The 18,873-nt window shown below is 42.4% G+C and overlaps 1 protein-coding gene across 1 annotated transcript; it reads right to left on the reverse strand.

Annotated features, from left to right (window-relative positions):
* Positions 1-488: 488 nt before the first annotated feature.
* LOC4346574 (uncharacterized) lies at positions 489-6,453 on the reverse strand. Its single transcript, XM_066304372.1, has 7 exons — positions 2,641-6,453; positions 2,265-2,554; positions 1,807-2,183; positions 1,545-1,732; positions 1,280-1,469; positions 1,103-1,207; positions 489-1,030 (listed from the first exon to the last, which is right to left on the reverse strand). The coding sequence occupies exons 1-7, from the start codon at positions 3,523-3,525 to the stop codon at positions 582-584; spliced, it is 2,484 nt and encodes an 827-aa protein (XP_066160469.1). The 5' UTR covers positions 3,526-6,453; the 3' UTR covers positions 489-581.
* Positions 6,454-18,873: the final 12,420 nt, after the last annotated feature.

The following is an 18,873-nucleotide window of genomic DNA, read 5'->3' on the forward strand; positions in this document are numbered from 1 at the left end:
AGCTTTGATTCGGTCGGCTCGATACTTACAAGGGTTGCGGCGTTATCATAATCGCAATGTTCGATCCCGTGCCTTTCTAGTCGGCGACCTGGTTTTGAGGAAAATTCAAACTACACGAGATCGGCACAAGTTATCTCCTTTATGGGAGGGGCCGTTTATCATCTCTGAAGTCACCCGGCCAGGTTCCTATCGACTCAAGCGCGAAGACGGTACTCTCGTCGACAACTCTTGGAATATTGAACATCTTCGCCGTTTCTATGCTTAAGCTTATCATTGTATTTCCCTATTTTGACTGTCAACATCAAGTTTTCTTCTTGCCGTTGTCAGTCGGGGGCTATCATCATAATAATGGAGTGTGATTTTTTATCAATTTAATTTGCTTACTTGGTCTATCATTGCCTTGTTTGATTTTTTCTACTTAGTCTGCGAGGACTGAAAGTTTTTAATAGCTTCTTTGGGTTTTAGGCTCAACAAAGCTTGATAAAAGCTTTTAAGAAATCAAAGACTTGGTTAGAACTATCAAGCACAGCATAAATACACCAGTATTGTACAAATTAAGCCTCCATTTGCTACATTTACACTCAGTCAGAATCAGTCCTTTCATCATCAGAGTTATTATTGCTCGGCTGAAGGTCGTTGTTGCGGAATTGCTCTACAACATCACTTGCAATCTTGTCAGCCGCACTTTGAGCATTACTGATAAGATCAAGAGCAGCTTCTTCACTTGTCCCGTCTGCAAAGCCATCAATGGTATCAATTTCAATCCTCGGGTACAAGGATTTGGTCATCGCCAATGCCATACTAGCTCCCATACTTCCAGCTTTCTTGATATTCTTGAAATATACATCCGGTGCAACTCTCAGCTTGTCAAAGATTTCGGTTGCGTCAAGTGCACTCGGACCACTGTTATTAAGGAACATAGCTTGGACGAGTGGTGTAGCGACATTGGCGACTTCGTCTCTTGCTCCTTCAAGCTTCTTGATCTTACCAACCAGGACATCAAACTGAGCTTGAGATTTGATTTTACGGTCTACAAAACACGTTTATAATAAGAATCTGCTGCATTAAAGAGAGGACAGTTCAAATTGTCAGCTGGCAGTACCTTCAACCTCCTTCAAGGCTGAGTCCCTTTCCGCAGCCAGTTCTACCTTGTCTCTTTTCAAGGCTTCAATTTGTTTCTCCATCTGAGCCATTCTGGTGGCTTGCGCTGTTTGAAATCCAAATGTTTGAGGGTACAGTTATGACAGCATAAATCGATGGAACAGATCTGGAAGATTACCTTTTGATGAACCACTCAGCTCGAAGTTTGAATCCTGGAGCTGAGCAATTCGCTCCCTTAATTCTTTCTCCGTCTTTTTTGCGTGCTCCTTGGCCTCATGTAGCTGTTCCCTAACGGCTTCAAGAGTTCCCAAATGTGGAACCAGCTTTTCTAAGGTTGTAGTCTTGGCCTCATTGCGAAGATGGATTCTCTGCACGGTGGTTCATGGATTAGTTTTGCTAACGAGAAAACAAAGTCATTAAAGGCAGTCACCTAGAAGACTTACATTCACAATGCGAGTAGCTTCTCCAAGTACTTTCTTCAGCTGGCACACTTCCTCATCTTCTTTTTGGCGATTTATGACAATGCCGGAAACTTGAGAGTTCTCGTCCCACCACTTGAGTAAGATAGGAGGACGAGAGTCATCAGCTGCCTTTATGCGGAGAATTTCTTCTTCGTCGCCACCTAATGGACCTGATGTATTCCCAAGACATTAGACGAACAAGCTGGAGTTATTCAGAACGGCATCACTTGAGAAGATGAGTTACCTGAGGATGTGCCTAGCTGAGCGTGAGGTGATCTTTGCTCTTTATCCGGAGACCCAATCACCGAGTCATTACCAGCTTTTGGTCCTTGAGAAGTTGTCGCCTGTGCTTCAGCTTCAGGAATCTCTTGATTTAGACCCACATCCGACTGGTTTCCAGTCGGGGGCTCTTGGGTTGTTGCAGTTTCAGTAGCTGCCGACTGGTTTCCAGTCGGCGGCTGGTCACTCGGATTGGCCTTGTCATCCGAAGCATGGGCGCCAGTCGGCTGACTTTCGGCAGTCGACTGGTTTTCGGCAGTCGGATCAGCATCTTTGGATAAATTTGACTCTGTGGCAGTCGGATCAGGATTTTTTCTAGTTGGATCTATATCAGACGGTTTCCTGCAAAGTGTCCTTTCGGTATTCAGCGTAATTTCTATGAGAGAAGCATGCCAAAATAAAATGGTATCGAGAAGTTTATACCTGGAAGATGTTCTAATCTTTGGCATTTGACGGCCAGCCAGTTTTTTCCTGGGCATGGTATGCTTTGGGAGTTTATTGGGCGTGCCCTTGTCCCCAGATTTGTTGCTGTCATCGCCTTCGTCGTCATTAAGCACCAGCTTTCTCTTGCGAGAACCTGTCTGCCCAGCCGGTTTGGAGGTTTGAGGTTGCGGGTCTGACCTGATTGTCGGCCCTCCACTTCCCTGAACGGTGTGCTGGCGAGGAGATCGGCGTTGAGCAATTGGGGGATCAGATTTCATCAATACGTACTCCTAAATGAGATGCTTCCACGGTTAGCTCACTCAACATGAAGATAAAATTATATTTTGGTCATGAGTTAAAGGTTTCAGATACATACCTGTGGAGGCGGATTGAATGCATTATATGGTACAACTGGCAGCTGATGTGAGTAGCTGACGACAATAGCATTTGAGAAGATTTTATACATTCTCTCCTTCATGATTTTAAAGTCCAGAGAGTCTGGGTCTTCACGGTTTGGATCATGCTTGCCGTCAAACTCGAATGCTGTGCGGGATCTCTCTTTGATTGGAGCTAATCGACACTTAATGAAATGCCGAGTGATTTGCTCTCCCTGTAAGCCTTGCTCTTTGAGCTTCAGCATGCGTTCCATCAGTTCTAAGGCTTGGGCAGCTTCATCTCCCATGGGAAGAGAGTTCCAGGTATCTTGGTATACTGGGGGAAGACAAGAGTACTCGGGAAGAGCAGGCTCAGGATTCTGAACATAAAACCAGTTCGCATGCCACCCTTTGTTTGAGGTCTTGAAAGGCATAGAGAAGTACTTCTGGCTCAGGGTTCCCCTCAACTGAAATCCTGCCCCTCCGACTACACATGGCTTATTCTTGTTCGGTTGGGGCTTGAGAAAAAAGATTCGGCGGAACAGAGCGAAGTGGGGTTTAATTCCCAAGAAGGCTTCACAAACATGGATGAAATTGGCGATATGGACTATGGAATTTGGGTTTAGGTGATGCAAGCTGATTCCATAAAAGTTTAATATCCCGCGGAAAAATTTTGAGGACGGAAGAGCGAAGCCGCCATAGAAGAAATGAGAGAAGACCACAATCTCGTGTGTATCGGGGGTCGGAAAAATCTCACCGCACGCTGGCCGCCACCCGATGATCTCCTTGGCAGGGAGAACGCCGTGCGCCACCATCTCCTTCAGGTTCTCTTCCGTTACGTCGGACGGCGCCCATTGGCCTTCAAAGCTTTCTTTCTCCTCCGCCATCGATTTTACCCGAATGCGTTGATTTGATTCGAGGGATGGCTAGGAAAAGGTGAGGGATTGAGGCGGTGGATCACGGGAAGGATTTTGATGCACTTTTCGAAGGTGGATTTGAGCGGAATGGTGAACCCTAGTTTGCCGGCGCAGTTCTTTACTGTAGCAGGGAGTGGGGAAAATGGCGAGAGTTCCGGCGGGGAAGACGAAGTGTTGCTTGGATCTCGGGATTTCTCGTTAAGGGTATCGGAGGTGCAAATGGGCTTAGGCCTGAACAGTACCTCAGCCCAATACTTTTAACAGCGTGGCCCATTGTGTTCCTTAGGGACTTAGGCATATTTTTTGCTTTGGCAATTTATGCGCACAATAGTGTTGCCCAATGCTGATAAAATCCTTTTTTATGCGGTCATATAATTCTTTGGAATTATTGCAATGCAAATTAAAAGGTGCCCGACAGAAAGGTGTTATGCTGTTTTTGTAAGCTTTTTTAGGCTACAAAAGCTGTCTGGGTTAACTTGGAATGACTTGTTTTTACCATAGTCATTTCCTTGGTATGTTATATGCCTGTTTTCATTATGGTGAATAGTCATAGCCTAGGCTATTAGACTTATTTATTACCATAATTTTTATAATACTTGGTGGGTAATCTTTAGAGTTTTTATTCGGATGCCTCTCGAGTGTGTTCATTCGTGAACCTTTTAGAGTGTTAACCACTCGGATTTCTTTTGTTATGGCTAAAAAGCAGTCGGCTAGAATGCCTCTTTAGGCGCCGCATATGCTTTTGTCATATGATGCATGATTGTGCTATTATTTTGTTCTCAACTATATGTTTAGTTTGTTAACTAATCACATAGTTGGGGGCTACACCTAATTAGGTGCATCTATTCGATGCACCATATTCTTTATCTTTTCGCCCTTTACAGTCTTCGTCTTCGCTACTCGGCAGGCCTTGGCATGAAAAGTTTGAAGCACTCAGATTATTATCTTTGAGAAGGCTATGATGGTTGACTGCAAAGGTCTCGGGGGCTACTGTGGAGATTATGGATATCCCATATCTACATGGCGATGATATTTGGACTGGATATAGGATACCGAATATATATAGAATATCTTATTTGTATCTCGGGTTTGTTTCTTAACTTGTACATCAAGGAAACACCTTGAGACTTAGTCGGTTACGACTGTATTTTACCTGTATTTGTATATTCCGTTAGGGATATAGATTATCTTTTGTAACACGGACTCCTTCCCATATATAAGGGGGGTCCGGGTGCCTCTAGGGGCAGATGTTGATTTTCTCTAAATCATACAATCAATAATACACTCGGCGGATTCATCCCCGGACAGGAGTAGGGTATTACTTCTTTTATAAGAAGGCCTGAACCTGTATAAATCCTTTGTCTCCAAACCCATACACTTTCCTAGCTTGATAGCCACCCCCTTTTATTATTGCCGAAATCTAGTTTCGACATGTGTGTACTTAGATTTTCAGTTATAAACTCATTAAGTTAATCCTCTATTTAGACAATGACTAAATCATGAACTTGACTATATATAATCATGGAATAGTAAATGGGGAGCGTATCCTATGCACACAGGCCCTCGCGTGTACACACCGTGTACACCAACTAAAAATTATCACAAAAAATTCTAGGAAAATTCATACATGTACTTTCAATAGTATTACATCTACGTGCAAAGTCGCATCTTCAAATTCATTCTACATAGAGAATAACAAAAAAGATAAAATTCTGACAAAATTACAACCTTAAAACTGTCAGATTTTTTGTTTTTTTTGTTACGGCTAAAATATAATGAATTTGACGTTAAGATTTTAACCCTAGGTGTAATACAATTGAAAGTATGGGTATGATTTTTTCTAGATTTTTTGGTGACATTTTTTAGTTGTTGTACACGTGTGTACACGTGAGGGCTTGTGTGCATAGGATATGTTGCCTAGTAGGGAGCGTATCCTATGCACACAGGCCCTCGCGTGTACACACCGTGTACACCAACTAAAAATTATCACAAAAAATTCTAGGAAAATTCATACATGTACTTTCAATAGTATTACATCTACGTGCAAAGTCGCATCTTCAAATTCATTCTACATAGAGAATAACAAAAAAGATAAAATTCTGACAAAATTACAACCTTAAAACTGTCAGATTTTTTGTTTTTTTTGTTACGGCTAAAATATAATGAATTTGACGTTAAGATTTTAACCCTAGGTGTAATACAATTGAAAGTATGGGTATGATTTTTTCTAGATTTTTTGGTGACATTTTTTAGTTGGTGTACACGTGTGTACACGTGAGGGCCTGTGTGCATAGGATTGCCTCCTATGCACACAGGCCCTCACGTGTACACACGTGTACACCAACTAAAAAATGTCACCAAAAAATCTAGAAAAAATCATACCCATACTTTCAATTGTATTACACCTAGGGTTAAAATCTTAACGTCAAATTCATTATATTTTAGCCGTAACAAAAAAAACAAAAAATCTGACAGTTTTAAGGTTGTAATTTTGTCAGAATTTTATCTTTTTTGTTATTCTCTATGTAGAATGAATTTAAAGATGCGACTTTGCACGTAGATGTAATACTATTGAAAGTACATGTATGAATTTTCCTAGAATTTTTTGTGATAATTTTTAGTTGGTGTACACGGTGTGTACACGCGAGGGCCTGTGTGCATAGGATACGCTCCCGTGCATAGGATATGTTGCCTAGTAAATGATACTAATATCTCCTATCTTTGCTTTAAATTGAACTAATACATATAGCTACACATGGTTCCCATAGTGACAGAACATGTTAACAACAAATATTCCTCTACCTAGTTCACTGTACAATGAAAATTTTTATTTGCTAGCACATTTTTAGTTTAATCATTATCTAATCATTTGATATTAATTATTTAATAATTATAAATATATTTTATCAAATAGTAAGTTATATACTATTGGAAAGATTATGAATTTAGATGAATTTAGGTTCAAGTTTCACTCGAATTGGCGCTAAAATGAATAAATTATGCTAGCTCAAAGATTCAAATTTGTATTAATTCCGATAATTGTGAAACAGTACTGTTCCTAATTGATTTGTTTTTAATCCAACATAAGCTACTGTGACTGACAGGTGGGACCAGCCCAGGTTGACTAGGGTCAAACCGGCTGTTTTATTCACTGGTGGGCCCCATACGTCATAGAGAGTAAACTTAATTTTGATTTTAATTAGATTTCTAATCATCCGAACCCACGCGTCATAGGCTCATTTATCCGGTGTGAACTAAGTAATTACTGTGCACTAATCAGGGTGGGTCCCACACGGTTCTCTCTCTTCGTTCTTCTCCCATCGTCTTCTTCCTCCAGCCAAGCCGCAACCGCACGAGTGACTACACGCGGCGTGGCCAGGTCAGGGCGAGGGTGGCTCGGCGACCGCCAGGGGCGACGGGGAGATGCTCCGTCGACCACCCGCCGGTGGCAGCCGGTGCGCGAGGAGACGGGGGCGCGCGGCGCCATCAGGCGACGCCATGCCCGAGCTCGGCTACAAGGGGCTTCGGTGCTAGGGACATCCTCCGGCCGAATTGAAGGGCGCGGGAGAATCTACGGGGTATGGGGATTCGATTTCACAAACTATATGGAGAGGGGAGCTCCCGGGATAGCCTACCCACGGAGAGCTCGCCGGCGGCGAAACGGCGACCGGGGCGGCACGGCCATGGGCGCTAATCGCCGATTTTGGAGCCGGCGCTAGCAATTATATGTACGGAGGACGCTACGGGCGCGAGGGTGTACCGCGAGACGGCGAGACGGCGAAACGCAGCGAAGTGGAGCTCGACGCGGTACAGGACAGGGGCAGACGGCGGCGACGTAAGGTGCTCGACGGCGTTTCTTGATGTCTAGCGGCTACCCGGCTTCCCCCATGGCGACGGCGGCAGCACGGCTCTTCCTCCACTCCCTCCAACGTCCAGCTCCGGCCGGGGAGCCTCACAATGGTGATCTCTAGCGGTGGTGAGAGGGTGATCGCAAGGTGTTCGATGAAATGCATTGGAGGAAAAGGCAGAGAGGGATGGGGATTTTGTTGGGGGCTTAGCTTAGGGTGTAAGGAAACGTTGGGGATAAGATTGCCAACACATGCCTGGACGAGCTAGAGCCCTAATGGCGATTGGGTAAGAACAATGAGGTGGATGACGGGATAAAGATTGATTTCCTTCTCCATTAAGGTTCTGTGGCTCCATCATCGCACCTAAAGCCTAAAGTCTGTGCGTTCTAGCTCTACCTGTGGCAAGAGGCTCCGTTTTATCCATTGGGCGCGAATGGGGGCGACGGGACGCGTGCACATGGGCGACAGCAGAGCGACGGCTTGGTGAGAGCGGTTTTCCCGGCGTAGGGCAGTTGGCTAGGGCTAGGGGTGACTTGGGATGGCGCAGCGGCCGTTATCCCTCGGCATCGATGGCGACACGCGATGGGACGGGGTGACGCAGGCGCCCGTGGCGGCGCAGCCTTTTTGTGGGAATCCGACGGCTCGGTCGGGCGACGGGGCCCACACGAGCGCGGTGTGGCGCGGTGCGGTGCACGGACACACCTGGTGTGGCGCACGTGTAGGGAAGGTGGGCGTGCGGCACATCCGCGACCGAAGAAGGCGGCGTCGGGTGTTCAACCGGGTAGATTCCGAGTCGAGCACCTGGTGCGCAATGAACAGTACCGGTGGAAAATAAAAGAAAAGGAGAAAGAGGGAAAAAGGGAAGGGCTAAACTGCAAAATGGCTAAGATTGGATTTGGAATTGAAATGTAGCTCTACACATTTTGGATTTTGGTAATTCAAATATTTCATTTGAATATTTATTTATTTATTCATTAGTTCCCAAATGAATTTGCTTTCCATTAGATTATCCAAAAATTATCCGATATAACTTCTAGGCTTTGATATTTCTTAAAAACTAATTAAATATACTAATGTGACCTTCAATAATACAATAGCACATTGGTCGAGTTTATTTGTATAACAATGTATTTTACATGGACATGCTTAATCTACTATTCCATAAAAGTAAATTGAGACTTGGTACAATATTGATCTAAATGTTTAATTATACACTCTCATAAACGCATTTTATATATAAAGCTTAATTCATTTACATGACCAATTATTTTATCTGAGTGAATTTTATGTCTAGAAATATATGTTAAATATTAATGTAAATATTCCAATGAAATACTCATCTATAAATAGGATCACTATAGTGGTGTTCATCATTTCATGTGGATAGGTTGTCCTTTTAAATTGGTTTTACCTCTATATGGATTATTATAGTTTAATATTTGTCCTATAAATTAAATTAGTAATTAACCTTCTCTTTATATGGCTTTGTTGTGGTGTGTAATTATTTATAGAGTTCATAATAAATATCTTATTTTTATAATTATTAATTAGTTGTATAGCTTTAGCTTACTTTTCAATTGTGACAATTTATAGCTTGGCAAGCAATTGCAACCATAACATCCAGTATGATGCAAAAGTTTTAAAAAGTTCAAAATTTTAGCAATTTTTATTGTCAGGAATTTTCAGGATGTTTCAGGATGTTACAGAGGGAGGTGCCGAGCGCCGCCGCTGTATCGCCCGCCGCCGCATGCTGTCGCCGCTGGCCGGCTAGGAGAGGAGAGGAGAAGAGAGGAGTGGGAGGAGAGGAGGAGTGGAGTGGGAGAAAGGGAGAGAGTGAGGTGGGAGAGAGGGAGGTAGTGGGGCACTGGACGGAGGGCGGAGGGGCTATGGGCGCGAAGGGATATCGAGCGCTCGATGTAGGGTGGGCTATTTTCGTGTGAGGGCCTATTAAGTGATCCGACACGAAAATTGATTTTCATGTGCGGGCGATGGCCTGGCGCCGGTCCCCCCCCCCATTTTCCTGTGCGGTTCCACTTACGGTCCTCCTGGAAACAAAAGGGTCCGCCGTCGAGGAAAATCTTTCCTGTAGTAGTGTCTACCACTAAAAGAGTAATTAGCCGTAAATATGAGCACCTATTCCAAGTTTAGAACTTGAACCTGGGTGGGTTGGTCTCATGTCCCAAAATCACCTTAAAATACATTCTTTAAATTATTCCTAGAATTTGTAAAAATTGGTTTAAAGCCCTCAACAATTAAAATGTGATATTTAAAAAAATCAAATGAGGCTTGAGGGATGTTGGAGAAATAGGAACCGGGTCCCCTTTAATTCGGGATCCTGAAGTACCATGGGCCACATTATTACTTTCTTCCATATTTATAATTCATTTCTAGGTCAGAACCTGCCCACATGGGGACTGACAACTAGCATAGAACGAGAACCGGGGCCCTCGCTTGTCGGGGCCCAGGACCCCAGTTTCCAAAAGATTTACATCTTCAAGATACACATAGATACAACCACGTAGTAGAATAAACTCGTAGAGTTCTGCCATCATTAACTCCTTTCATCAACAACATCTTTGAGAAGCTCGTCCAACATACCAAGAACTTCTATTACAATGCTCGACTACCTTTTGCGGACACGCTTGGGGATTGCTATATAGGGACTGCTATATAGCATTTGAATGAAATTTGGGGATGAAATCTTACAGATTTTGGACCATTGGATCCATGCCAAGATTCGTGTATCGGCTTCTCTCCTCCAACTCTGGCGGGCTCCCCTTCTTCTTCGGGCCGGCGACGCCCCAACTTCGGTGGGTTAGGGTTTGGGGTTGGGGTGAGGGTAGGATGGGGTTGGGGGAGGGGGAAGATTGGGTTTCCTCGGGGCTTAGAGGGATGGCCGTGGGCGGCGGAGGACCGGCGGTGAGCGGTGGACTCTGGCGGGCAGCGAAGTGGCGAGGGCGGCGCCGAAGCCGTGGGGATGGAGGAGGGCGGTGGGCCGGCGTCGGCGGAGGGGGCAAAGCAAGCGTGAGATTAGGAGGCGGCGGCCGGTGGTGGTGGATCCGGCGGCGGGGAGCCGCCGGAGACGGGGAAGACGGCGGGGTGGGGGCACCTCATCGTCGCCGCCGTGAGGAGAAAGAGAGGGGGAAGGGGGAGGGGGGGGGTGGGCTCGCCGGCGCCGTTGACTCTTTCCGGCCGGGCGGTAGCGCGGTGGGGGGGTGGCGGCGGGGAATCACGGGAGAGGACGGGAGGAGAGTGGTGGCTGCGACTCAGTCACGGGGAGGAGGAGTTAGGGTTAAGGGGCTGCACGAATCTCAAAGCATATCCAATGGTCCAAAGGTCCAAAATAATGAGTTTGTAGGTTTACAGAGAAAAGTAAGAATTAAGCTGGCTACGGTGAAACCCGAGCCACGCTATGGGCTCCTGAAGCCCCTAATGACCGTGCCCCAGGGCCAGAACTAGCACAGCAATGAACGCGGTAGTAGGAAATTATGGCTACACGTAATCGTGGCCCAAACGCCTTGAAAACCATTTCCGTCACGCGACGAGACATGTAGGGGCTCGCTTCCGAGCTGACAAGTGGGGGATTCTGGGATGTTGGGGTTTGCTTGGGATGGAAATGTCTATATATTTGTGTTAAATTGTAGCGGACATGGCTAACAAAGACATAAGGCTAGCCAATAAAATAAATTTACTATTTTGGTAAATAAATTATCGGTCTTGGTTTAGAACAAATTAACATGACGGGTGTACATCAGAGACGTCGGTTCTAAACAAGAGGCCCTCACCAATGAGTCAATCCATGATGGTCTCTAAAGTACACCGACAAAGGTGACTAAGTCATCTTTGTCGGTTTGTAGTAGGGTATTGTCACAGATGACTCATTCATGACAGTCCGTTAGTTGACTCATTTACCGGGTAAAATCTTATTAGTGACGGGCATTTTAGTTCGACCCGACACAGATAGTAACGGCTGTGTTCCTAACATATATGACTTTCCACATCACTGACCAATAATACATGACAAAATCTCTCATAGACACAGATGAGGGTTCCCGCCCGACACAGATGACCTGTTCCGCACTAGTTGAAGAATCTGAGCACAATTTTTGAAAATCTTGAACCGTTTGCTGTACTTACAATTTCTATTCATCTGTCTACTTCTCCAAAGTTACTGGAATTATATATCATTGTTTAATGCATTAGACATGTTCACAAAGAAATGATCCCATCGGACGTGCCAAAAGCGTGTTAACCCAAAATATAACGCAACACATGAAGACCTGAGAGATCTGCTTAATTAACTCTAGCATATGTCCAAATTTCTAGGTTCAAGGTGTGCCAATTAGTTTAGTTTGATCATGCAACTAATAAAATAGAAAAGTTAAATCGCATGGCCAATCGGCTAATGGGACGATATGAAATTGTGTGCCCAGCCTATGCCAATGGAATTTGGATCAACGGTATGTAACCAATGGAGTTTACATATATAAAATAAAGCAATTTATACTGTTATCGGCCCAATCCTAATGCAATATAATTATTGATAACCATACCTTATTAAACACAATCTTCATAGCTTAGACCAAACGGAGACAATCTAAGATTGAGATTAATAAAGATAAAAAATAGATAATAATATGATATTGAATATTAGCTGATGTAGTGATTCAGATGATAGCAGATTGATAACTCATCGGCTGAAACTCCAATGAAACCTTAGACAAAATTTAACGATTTGTGCAAATCTACTTAAGTATCAGAATCTAGTAGATCGGATCTAACCGAGACAGTACGTGATTGATAATAAGTTTGATAGATCTAAACAAGATGGTAAACTCTATATAAAGTGATCGACATATTGAATATAACCAAGATAGTAGTAACAATCCAAGAAGAGCCGATATATCATATAAGCAACACAACCGAGAGATTAATTAGAATATCGAACTTAACCGATCGAGGAAACAGACGAAGCACTAATTACATCAACACAAGCGAAGTTGGTGAAACTTAATCTCGCCGTAGTTGGAAACAAGCCCAACTTTAAACAAAAACTCACCGAGAACGAAAACTAGGGTGACTGTGTAATGAAAGTTGTAATGAAAGAACTAATTGGGCACACATATATTTAGAATGAGTTTTTATGTTGGAGGTGGGAACTAATCCCTCGTGCGTGCAAAACAAAGCAACTCAATTGCTCAAGATTAATTAAGCATTAACTAATTTTGTTTTAAAATGGATTAATATGTTTTTAAAACATTTTTTGTAGAATTTTTTTTTTAAAAAATGTACCGTTTAGCAGTTTGAAAATCATGCATGCGAAAAAAGAGGGGGGGGGGAGAGCTAGGAACTTCAAGCAACGAACTCAGCCTTATACCTTGGGTTAAAACAAGTCCGGTTTTTACACGATTTGATCGGTTTATGACTATCGTCTTTAAAGAAAAGAAAATAATAGACTTGCCTTCATGCCGGAAAAAAAACAATTCCAAAACAAAACTTTATATGGTACACTTCCAACTACACCTGCTGGAGTCACAGCGTAATCTATCTCCCTGACCAGCCTTAATTGACGGCAGTCACCAAATTTTACCGTTAACAAGCTAATAAGGTAGCTAGCCGTCAGCAAAATTCTTTTACCTCTCAAATGACATTCAACATGGAAGGGGTTTTATTACAGTAGTAAGTGTCACTCAATTCGTATAAAGACAGAGAGGATGAGACCAAAATCGTCTTGCTTGTATTTTATTGCCGGCCTAGGCAACACCAAAACACGTGCTATTTGATGTGCACGGCAAAAAGGCCAGGTTGCCATCACTCGTGGTTGAGCAATCCTCAGATTCGACTGCACTGCAGTCACTGGAGTCTTGGCAGGATTTGATGACAAGATGAGATATTAGCTTGCAGCCACTGCAGTCGCTTATGCTAGAAGTCGCTTATTAGCTTGGTACCACTCGCTTCAAGTTCAATGGTTGAAAACTAACTTCTTTTTTTTTTCTGACAGATCTAGCATAAGCGACTTCTAAATGTCTGGCAGATCTACCGAAAAGAATCCCTGGCTCTGGTTTCCAGCTGCACGGAATTCTAGAAAAATCTTACTTCTCCCTTTTGACGGAAAATACGGTGATTTGGGAGTTCTGCTTAGCTCCGGTATAGAATCAAATCTTGCATTTGGGTCTAGGGTGCGTCAGTTGGTTTGATTCTGCAACTAACAAGATAACAGTAAAAATAAGTCAGAACAACGATAGCCGATCGGCCGACGAGCCAATGACATATCGTTAGGACATTGCCGATGCAAATAGATCGAATCAGCTATAAGGTTTACGATATATAAATAAAGCAAAATCCTAAACATATGCCACTGGTTGCAATCTTAATTATTCTGTTCGATTGTGCAGGTTAAGTTATGAATGTTTTTATTCTAGCCGATGGATATTGTTTAGGTTGAATATAGATAATGTATTGGCTAATACTCCAATACAACCTTATACAAGAATATCACCTTAGTTAAATATAACAAACAAGATCCAATCTCCAGATATAAATGTGTGGCCAAGATTGATTTTAAGTGTGATATATTTACATAGGGTGTTACACTTGCATAAGGGGAAGATATATCATATAAAGCAAGAGTAAAGAATATTAAACATGGAAAACATCCATCTATCAGGTAATATTGGCAGAAACCTCTATGCTACCGTTATTTCCAATCGATACCAGGTTAGTTTATACTATTTGCCAACCCGTGCGTTGCACGGATTGTTAGTATTGATAGTAAATATTAAATTTGAATTAAAGGTGTGGGTTACCATTCAAATTATAAATTCTCATATTAAAATAAAAAGGGTGCACTTTAGCTACAACTACTTAACTATTAATTTTGGATTTTATAATAAACGAATAAAACACTAAAATTGAGTGTGCAAAAAGAGCATGACATCATGATTATTAATTATAAATTTCATAAATATTAAATTATAGTTCATGTGATTGGAAATAAGATGACTTATTTAATAGATTTTCAACACAATCTACCATCTCAATAACATGATCCATCAAATTAACGTGTGTTGGACGGGCTATTATTATTCTTATTATAAATAATAAAATTTTAGTAATAAGTGAAACATGTTAGTTATTTTACAAATTATACCTATTTCGTGTAAAAGAAGAGTCCGTGTTAGTTAAAACTTGATAATTATTAATTTCGAATTAAACAAAAAAATTAATTTGAAAAGGAAAAAATGGATTAGGAATGTATTATATTGGTCAACACAATCATGTATTGATTGGAAAAAATATATTAGGACAAAGTATGGGCTAAGTTTAGTAGCTATATAGGTATTACTTATTAGGGGGATAATTGCAACATTCAAGAGACTTCAATCAATGTTAGAACCGGGAAAGTATAAAATAGGTCATATAGAACAAAGCAAGTTCGACAAAATACATGTGTAAATTGCACATGTGGCGACAGTGAATAGATCTTCTTATGTGCAAGCGGGCTATTTGAGTGATTTGAGTAATAGATCAGTATATTCTCTCTCCTTCAAAATTGTTATTGACAGCCTAATTTGTTAGTGAACTATGGGATTTTATTTTATTTTATTTTGTTTTTCATCAAATTGATTATCTTACGGACAGAACATCTCATTCAGTATAGGCAAAAGCTCAGCAACATATTTCATTATTGCAATCAAAATCAGAAATCGCAAAAATATATTAGATGTGTCACATTTGATATGCAGGTTTGGCACAATACATCAAAATCAGAAATCAATAATTTCAATATTATACCTTGTGAAATAGCAAGGTTGATTCCAAAGAAAGGATTTTGTGCAGTAGCCGTTGCCGCGTGCGATGTGCTTGAAAAATCCATTAATGATTAATACACAGAAAAAAAAATTAAAAACATGTTTCCCATAAAAAAGAATTAAAATATACTTACGGAAAAAGAGACGCATCATCGGCTCATCGCTTGGGATCCATAGTTGTCACTCCTTAGATTAATCATTGTTATCCTGAGACCAATCATCCATAGTTTTTTTTATTGTTATTCTATGATGAACAATTGGCATATAAGATTATTGGTTTTGATATTTGGAGATTATTGGCGAAGTGGTTTTGGAGAAGATTAGATTTTTAGGTGATTTATAGCTGATGTTGTTTGTCGGATCCGGTCAGACTGGGCAGGTGCTGCTGGTCAGACCGGCGCTATGCGAGCGGTCAGACCGGTCAACTCGTGGTCTGACTGACCGGCTCTATGTCGGTTTTGGTTTCGGGTTGTTTGTTTGGATATCCATAATTGTTTCATGTTTATGGCTTCTAGATGGATACTATGTGTATGTAACACTGTTGTTTGCAATAATGAGTCAAGTTGGAGATAGCTTGATCTCGGAATATGGTTTCTTTGTTTGATTCATGTGTAGGTGACTTGATGCCTCGGGAGAGTATTGCCGGTGATGGATGGGGTGTCGACTTGGGGATAATGCGACGTCCGTGACGGTCAGATATCATGCAGGATACTTAGGCTAGAGTTTAATGCACGTGGTTGGTGAAGATTCCATATGGCATACGATGGAGGTATTGCGTGCGTATGAGATGCGGAGTGGAATTTGGAAGGAGTCCAAATTTGGTATGATTCGAGTTTATAAAGTTTGTTTCTTGTACGAGAAGTTTTCCTATGTAGATTAGGACTTCTAGTATGAGTTTGGTTCGTGGCTTTAGGCTGCCTATCTCATGTATAAATAGAGAGGGAGCGTGAGGCTTCCCGGTATCGCTTATGAGAGCATTGAGTTGATAGTTTAGTTAGGGTTCCAAGTTTAGTCGAGATTTTCGTGAGGAGTGCTATTGGTACACTTTGTAAACACAGAGAGAAATAATAAAGTTGTCATCTACTTTGAGAGTTCTTCGATTTGTGTTTTCTTGAGTGCGGCGGTCCAACTGGCGAGTTACCAGTGGTCAGACCGACGACCATGCGGCGGTCAGACTGGCGGGCACAAGGCGATCACACCGGCGGCAGCTACAGAAGGCATCTGCTGATCTTGGCGGTTCGACCGGACGTTTCACTTCGGTTAGACCGACAATATTCAGGTGGTCAGACCGGTTCATCTACCTCGTTCTTCAAACCGCGATCCATCGAATTTGAGGGTAACTTTTATTTTTTCTAAAAGTTTTGGTTATTTGGGTACACCAGCCATTCACCCTCTCTGGTTGCTTAGTCTTGTGTTTTGATCCTACAAAATCAACTGATGGCTAGCATGAGCAATGGCTGCAGTGCCAGTGTCTGCACGACGATGCTGTACAAACGGAAATTATATGCACATGTAGTTTTAGATATCTAATTTTTAATCACACGTACATTGTATGCGTTGGTTCTTTTTCAAATAATATTTGGCTTAGACTAAAAGAACAGTCTGAATGTCAAATTTAAGATTTAAATCAATAAAATATTAAATTCGGAGTCCAAGATGGTGTTAACAACCAAATTTGGTAACATCTGTGTTAGGAAAGAGGATTTGATCAAAGCGGAGTCGGAGGCGGAGATCGAGTTCGGAAGCAGAGCAGGAATCGGCTAGAATCCAGATCGGCTACGGTTAAGATCGGCTGGATCTGAGTCAGGCTAAATAAGTTGATATAGCCGATTCCGACAATACAACTTGTACGTGACATCGGGTTCAAGTTAATGTATTTCAAGATGATTGCCACGCACGGATAGAGTCCTGGGAAGGCAATTGTATCTATTAATTAGGATATCTTATGTAAATTCCTTATAGTTAAATGTGGGCAAAAGTCTGCCGCAAAGACTTATAGTATCTTAGAGTTTATTAGATATAATGGTCGTGTCCGGTATGGGCATATCATATAATTCTCGGGTATAAATAGACCCCGAGCCCTATGTAATTTTAACACACAAGTTCAATACAATCTCGGCGCATCGCCACCCTTTTTTGCTTTAGTTTTGTTTCGACGAGTTCTTGCTTTCGGGTTGAGCTGCATCAATTTCGATCTTCAACAAGAGGTAAAATTCGTTATGATGGATTGCCGTATCTAAATATATTAGGCCTTTGTTTGATATATTATACCTACTTTAATATCCTGATATAGAGTTGTATCGGAGTATTAGCCGATACATGCTAGATCTATCTGATCGGCTATGCTATAAACATATACAGTCTTGTTATTAACATATATTTTGTTCTAAGTGATTTATACTTTCTCGGCATGATGACCGATCTATCCCAATCACTTGATTTAAGTATATGTCGATATAAGGAGTATATATTGTTAATATCTACAGCCGATCGAGTAGATTTAGTTCTTCCTTATTTATTCATGACTGCTAATCGATACACAGATGACATCGGCCCAAAGATAAATGATATGCCATCGGCATTTAGCCGATCGGCTATCATTTATAGATTTAACCACGGTTTCTTTGCTTCTATTTCTTGTTGATTACAGGATCAAATCAACTGGCACGCTAATACATCCGAAGGCGAGCTTTGGACCTGCACTGGAGTTAAGCAGATCTCCCAGGCCACGTGTTTTCTGTCAACACGCTTTTGGCACGCCTGGTGGGACCTGATTAGAAGTCAGACGTCGGTTCTTCCTCATGGCCGAGAAACAACCACCACCACCATCAAGCCCAGGTTCCATTAAAGGCAAGGCATCGAAGCCGGGATTGACTGACATCATTGATGACAACGTCATGCCAATCGATCCAGAGAAATTCACGCCTGAGCAGAAGCAGGAGTTGGAAGCAACGCTATAGCAAGCACGAGATCAATTCCTGAACTCGTTCATGCAAACCCGCAAGGGGACACTTGTTCAGAAGTATAAAATAAAAGTGGTTGCTGATAATCCTGGGACCGGTTCTTCTAAAGATGGAGAGGTGAAACAAGCTCCAGACGGCTCGGCTCAGCCGAGTGCTAAAGGTGCTACTGACGGCTCCCCAAGCGATCAAGGTGACAATCTGCAAGGAGTCCATGGAGTACAAGGTGATGGAGCGCATGGGGCTCAAGGTGATGGTGCTCAAGGACCACAAGGAGGAAATCTTAATCAGAACAATGAACTAGCACAGGATTTTTTCAATAATTTCCAAGATCGGGTCGATTACGCTGTGCATCATGCTTTGATCAATCAGTCAGGAGTACTAGTCAATACATTGTCAAACATGATGAAGACATAGCCGATGGCTCAATAGCTGAGCATCAGGCTGCAGGCCCGGTTTATTTGCAAGGAGGTGTCTTCCCGAATTATCGATCTTTGATCACTGATGTTCAGCCATCTTCTCAGGCGGTTCCCTCTGTTGCACCCACAACTCAGCCGACGGTGCCAGCATCAACTCCCCTGCCTAGTACATCAGGTATGGCGCCAGGCCAGCCGATGAACCCTCGGTTGTTAATGAGGGAGCATCCACAGCCTACTGGGGAGATCGTGAATCAACCGACCCAAGATCAAGTTGCTGCCA

Source organism: Oryza sativa, chromosome 9 (genome assembly GCF_034140825.1).
Source record: "Oryza sativa Japonica Group chromosome 9, ASM3414082v1".
NCBI classification, from domain to species: domain Eukaryota; kingdom Viridiplantae; phylum Streptophyta; class Magnoliopsida; order Poales; family Poaceae; genus Oryza; species Oryza sativa.

Coding starts and splice junctions, on each gene's coding strand:
- LOC4346574 (XM_066304372.1), bottom strand. CDS start 3,525: ATGGCGGAGGAGAAAGAAAGCTTTGAAGGCCAATGGGCGCCGTCCGAC. Junction 2,184..2,264: donor AAGATTAGAACATCTTCCAG/GTATAAACTTCT, acceptor GACACTTTGCAG/GAAACCGTCTGATATAGATC. Junction 1,208..1,279: donor GCTGAGTGGTTCATCAAAAG/GTAATCTTCCAG, acceptor GATTTCAAACAG/CGCAAGCCACCAGAATGGCT.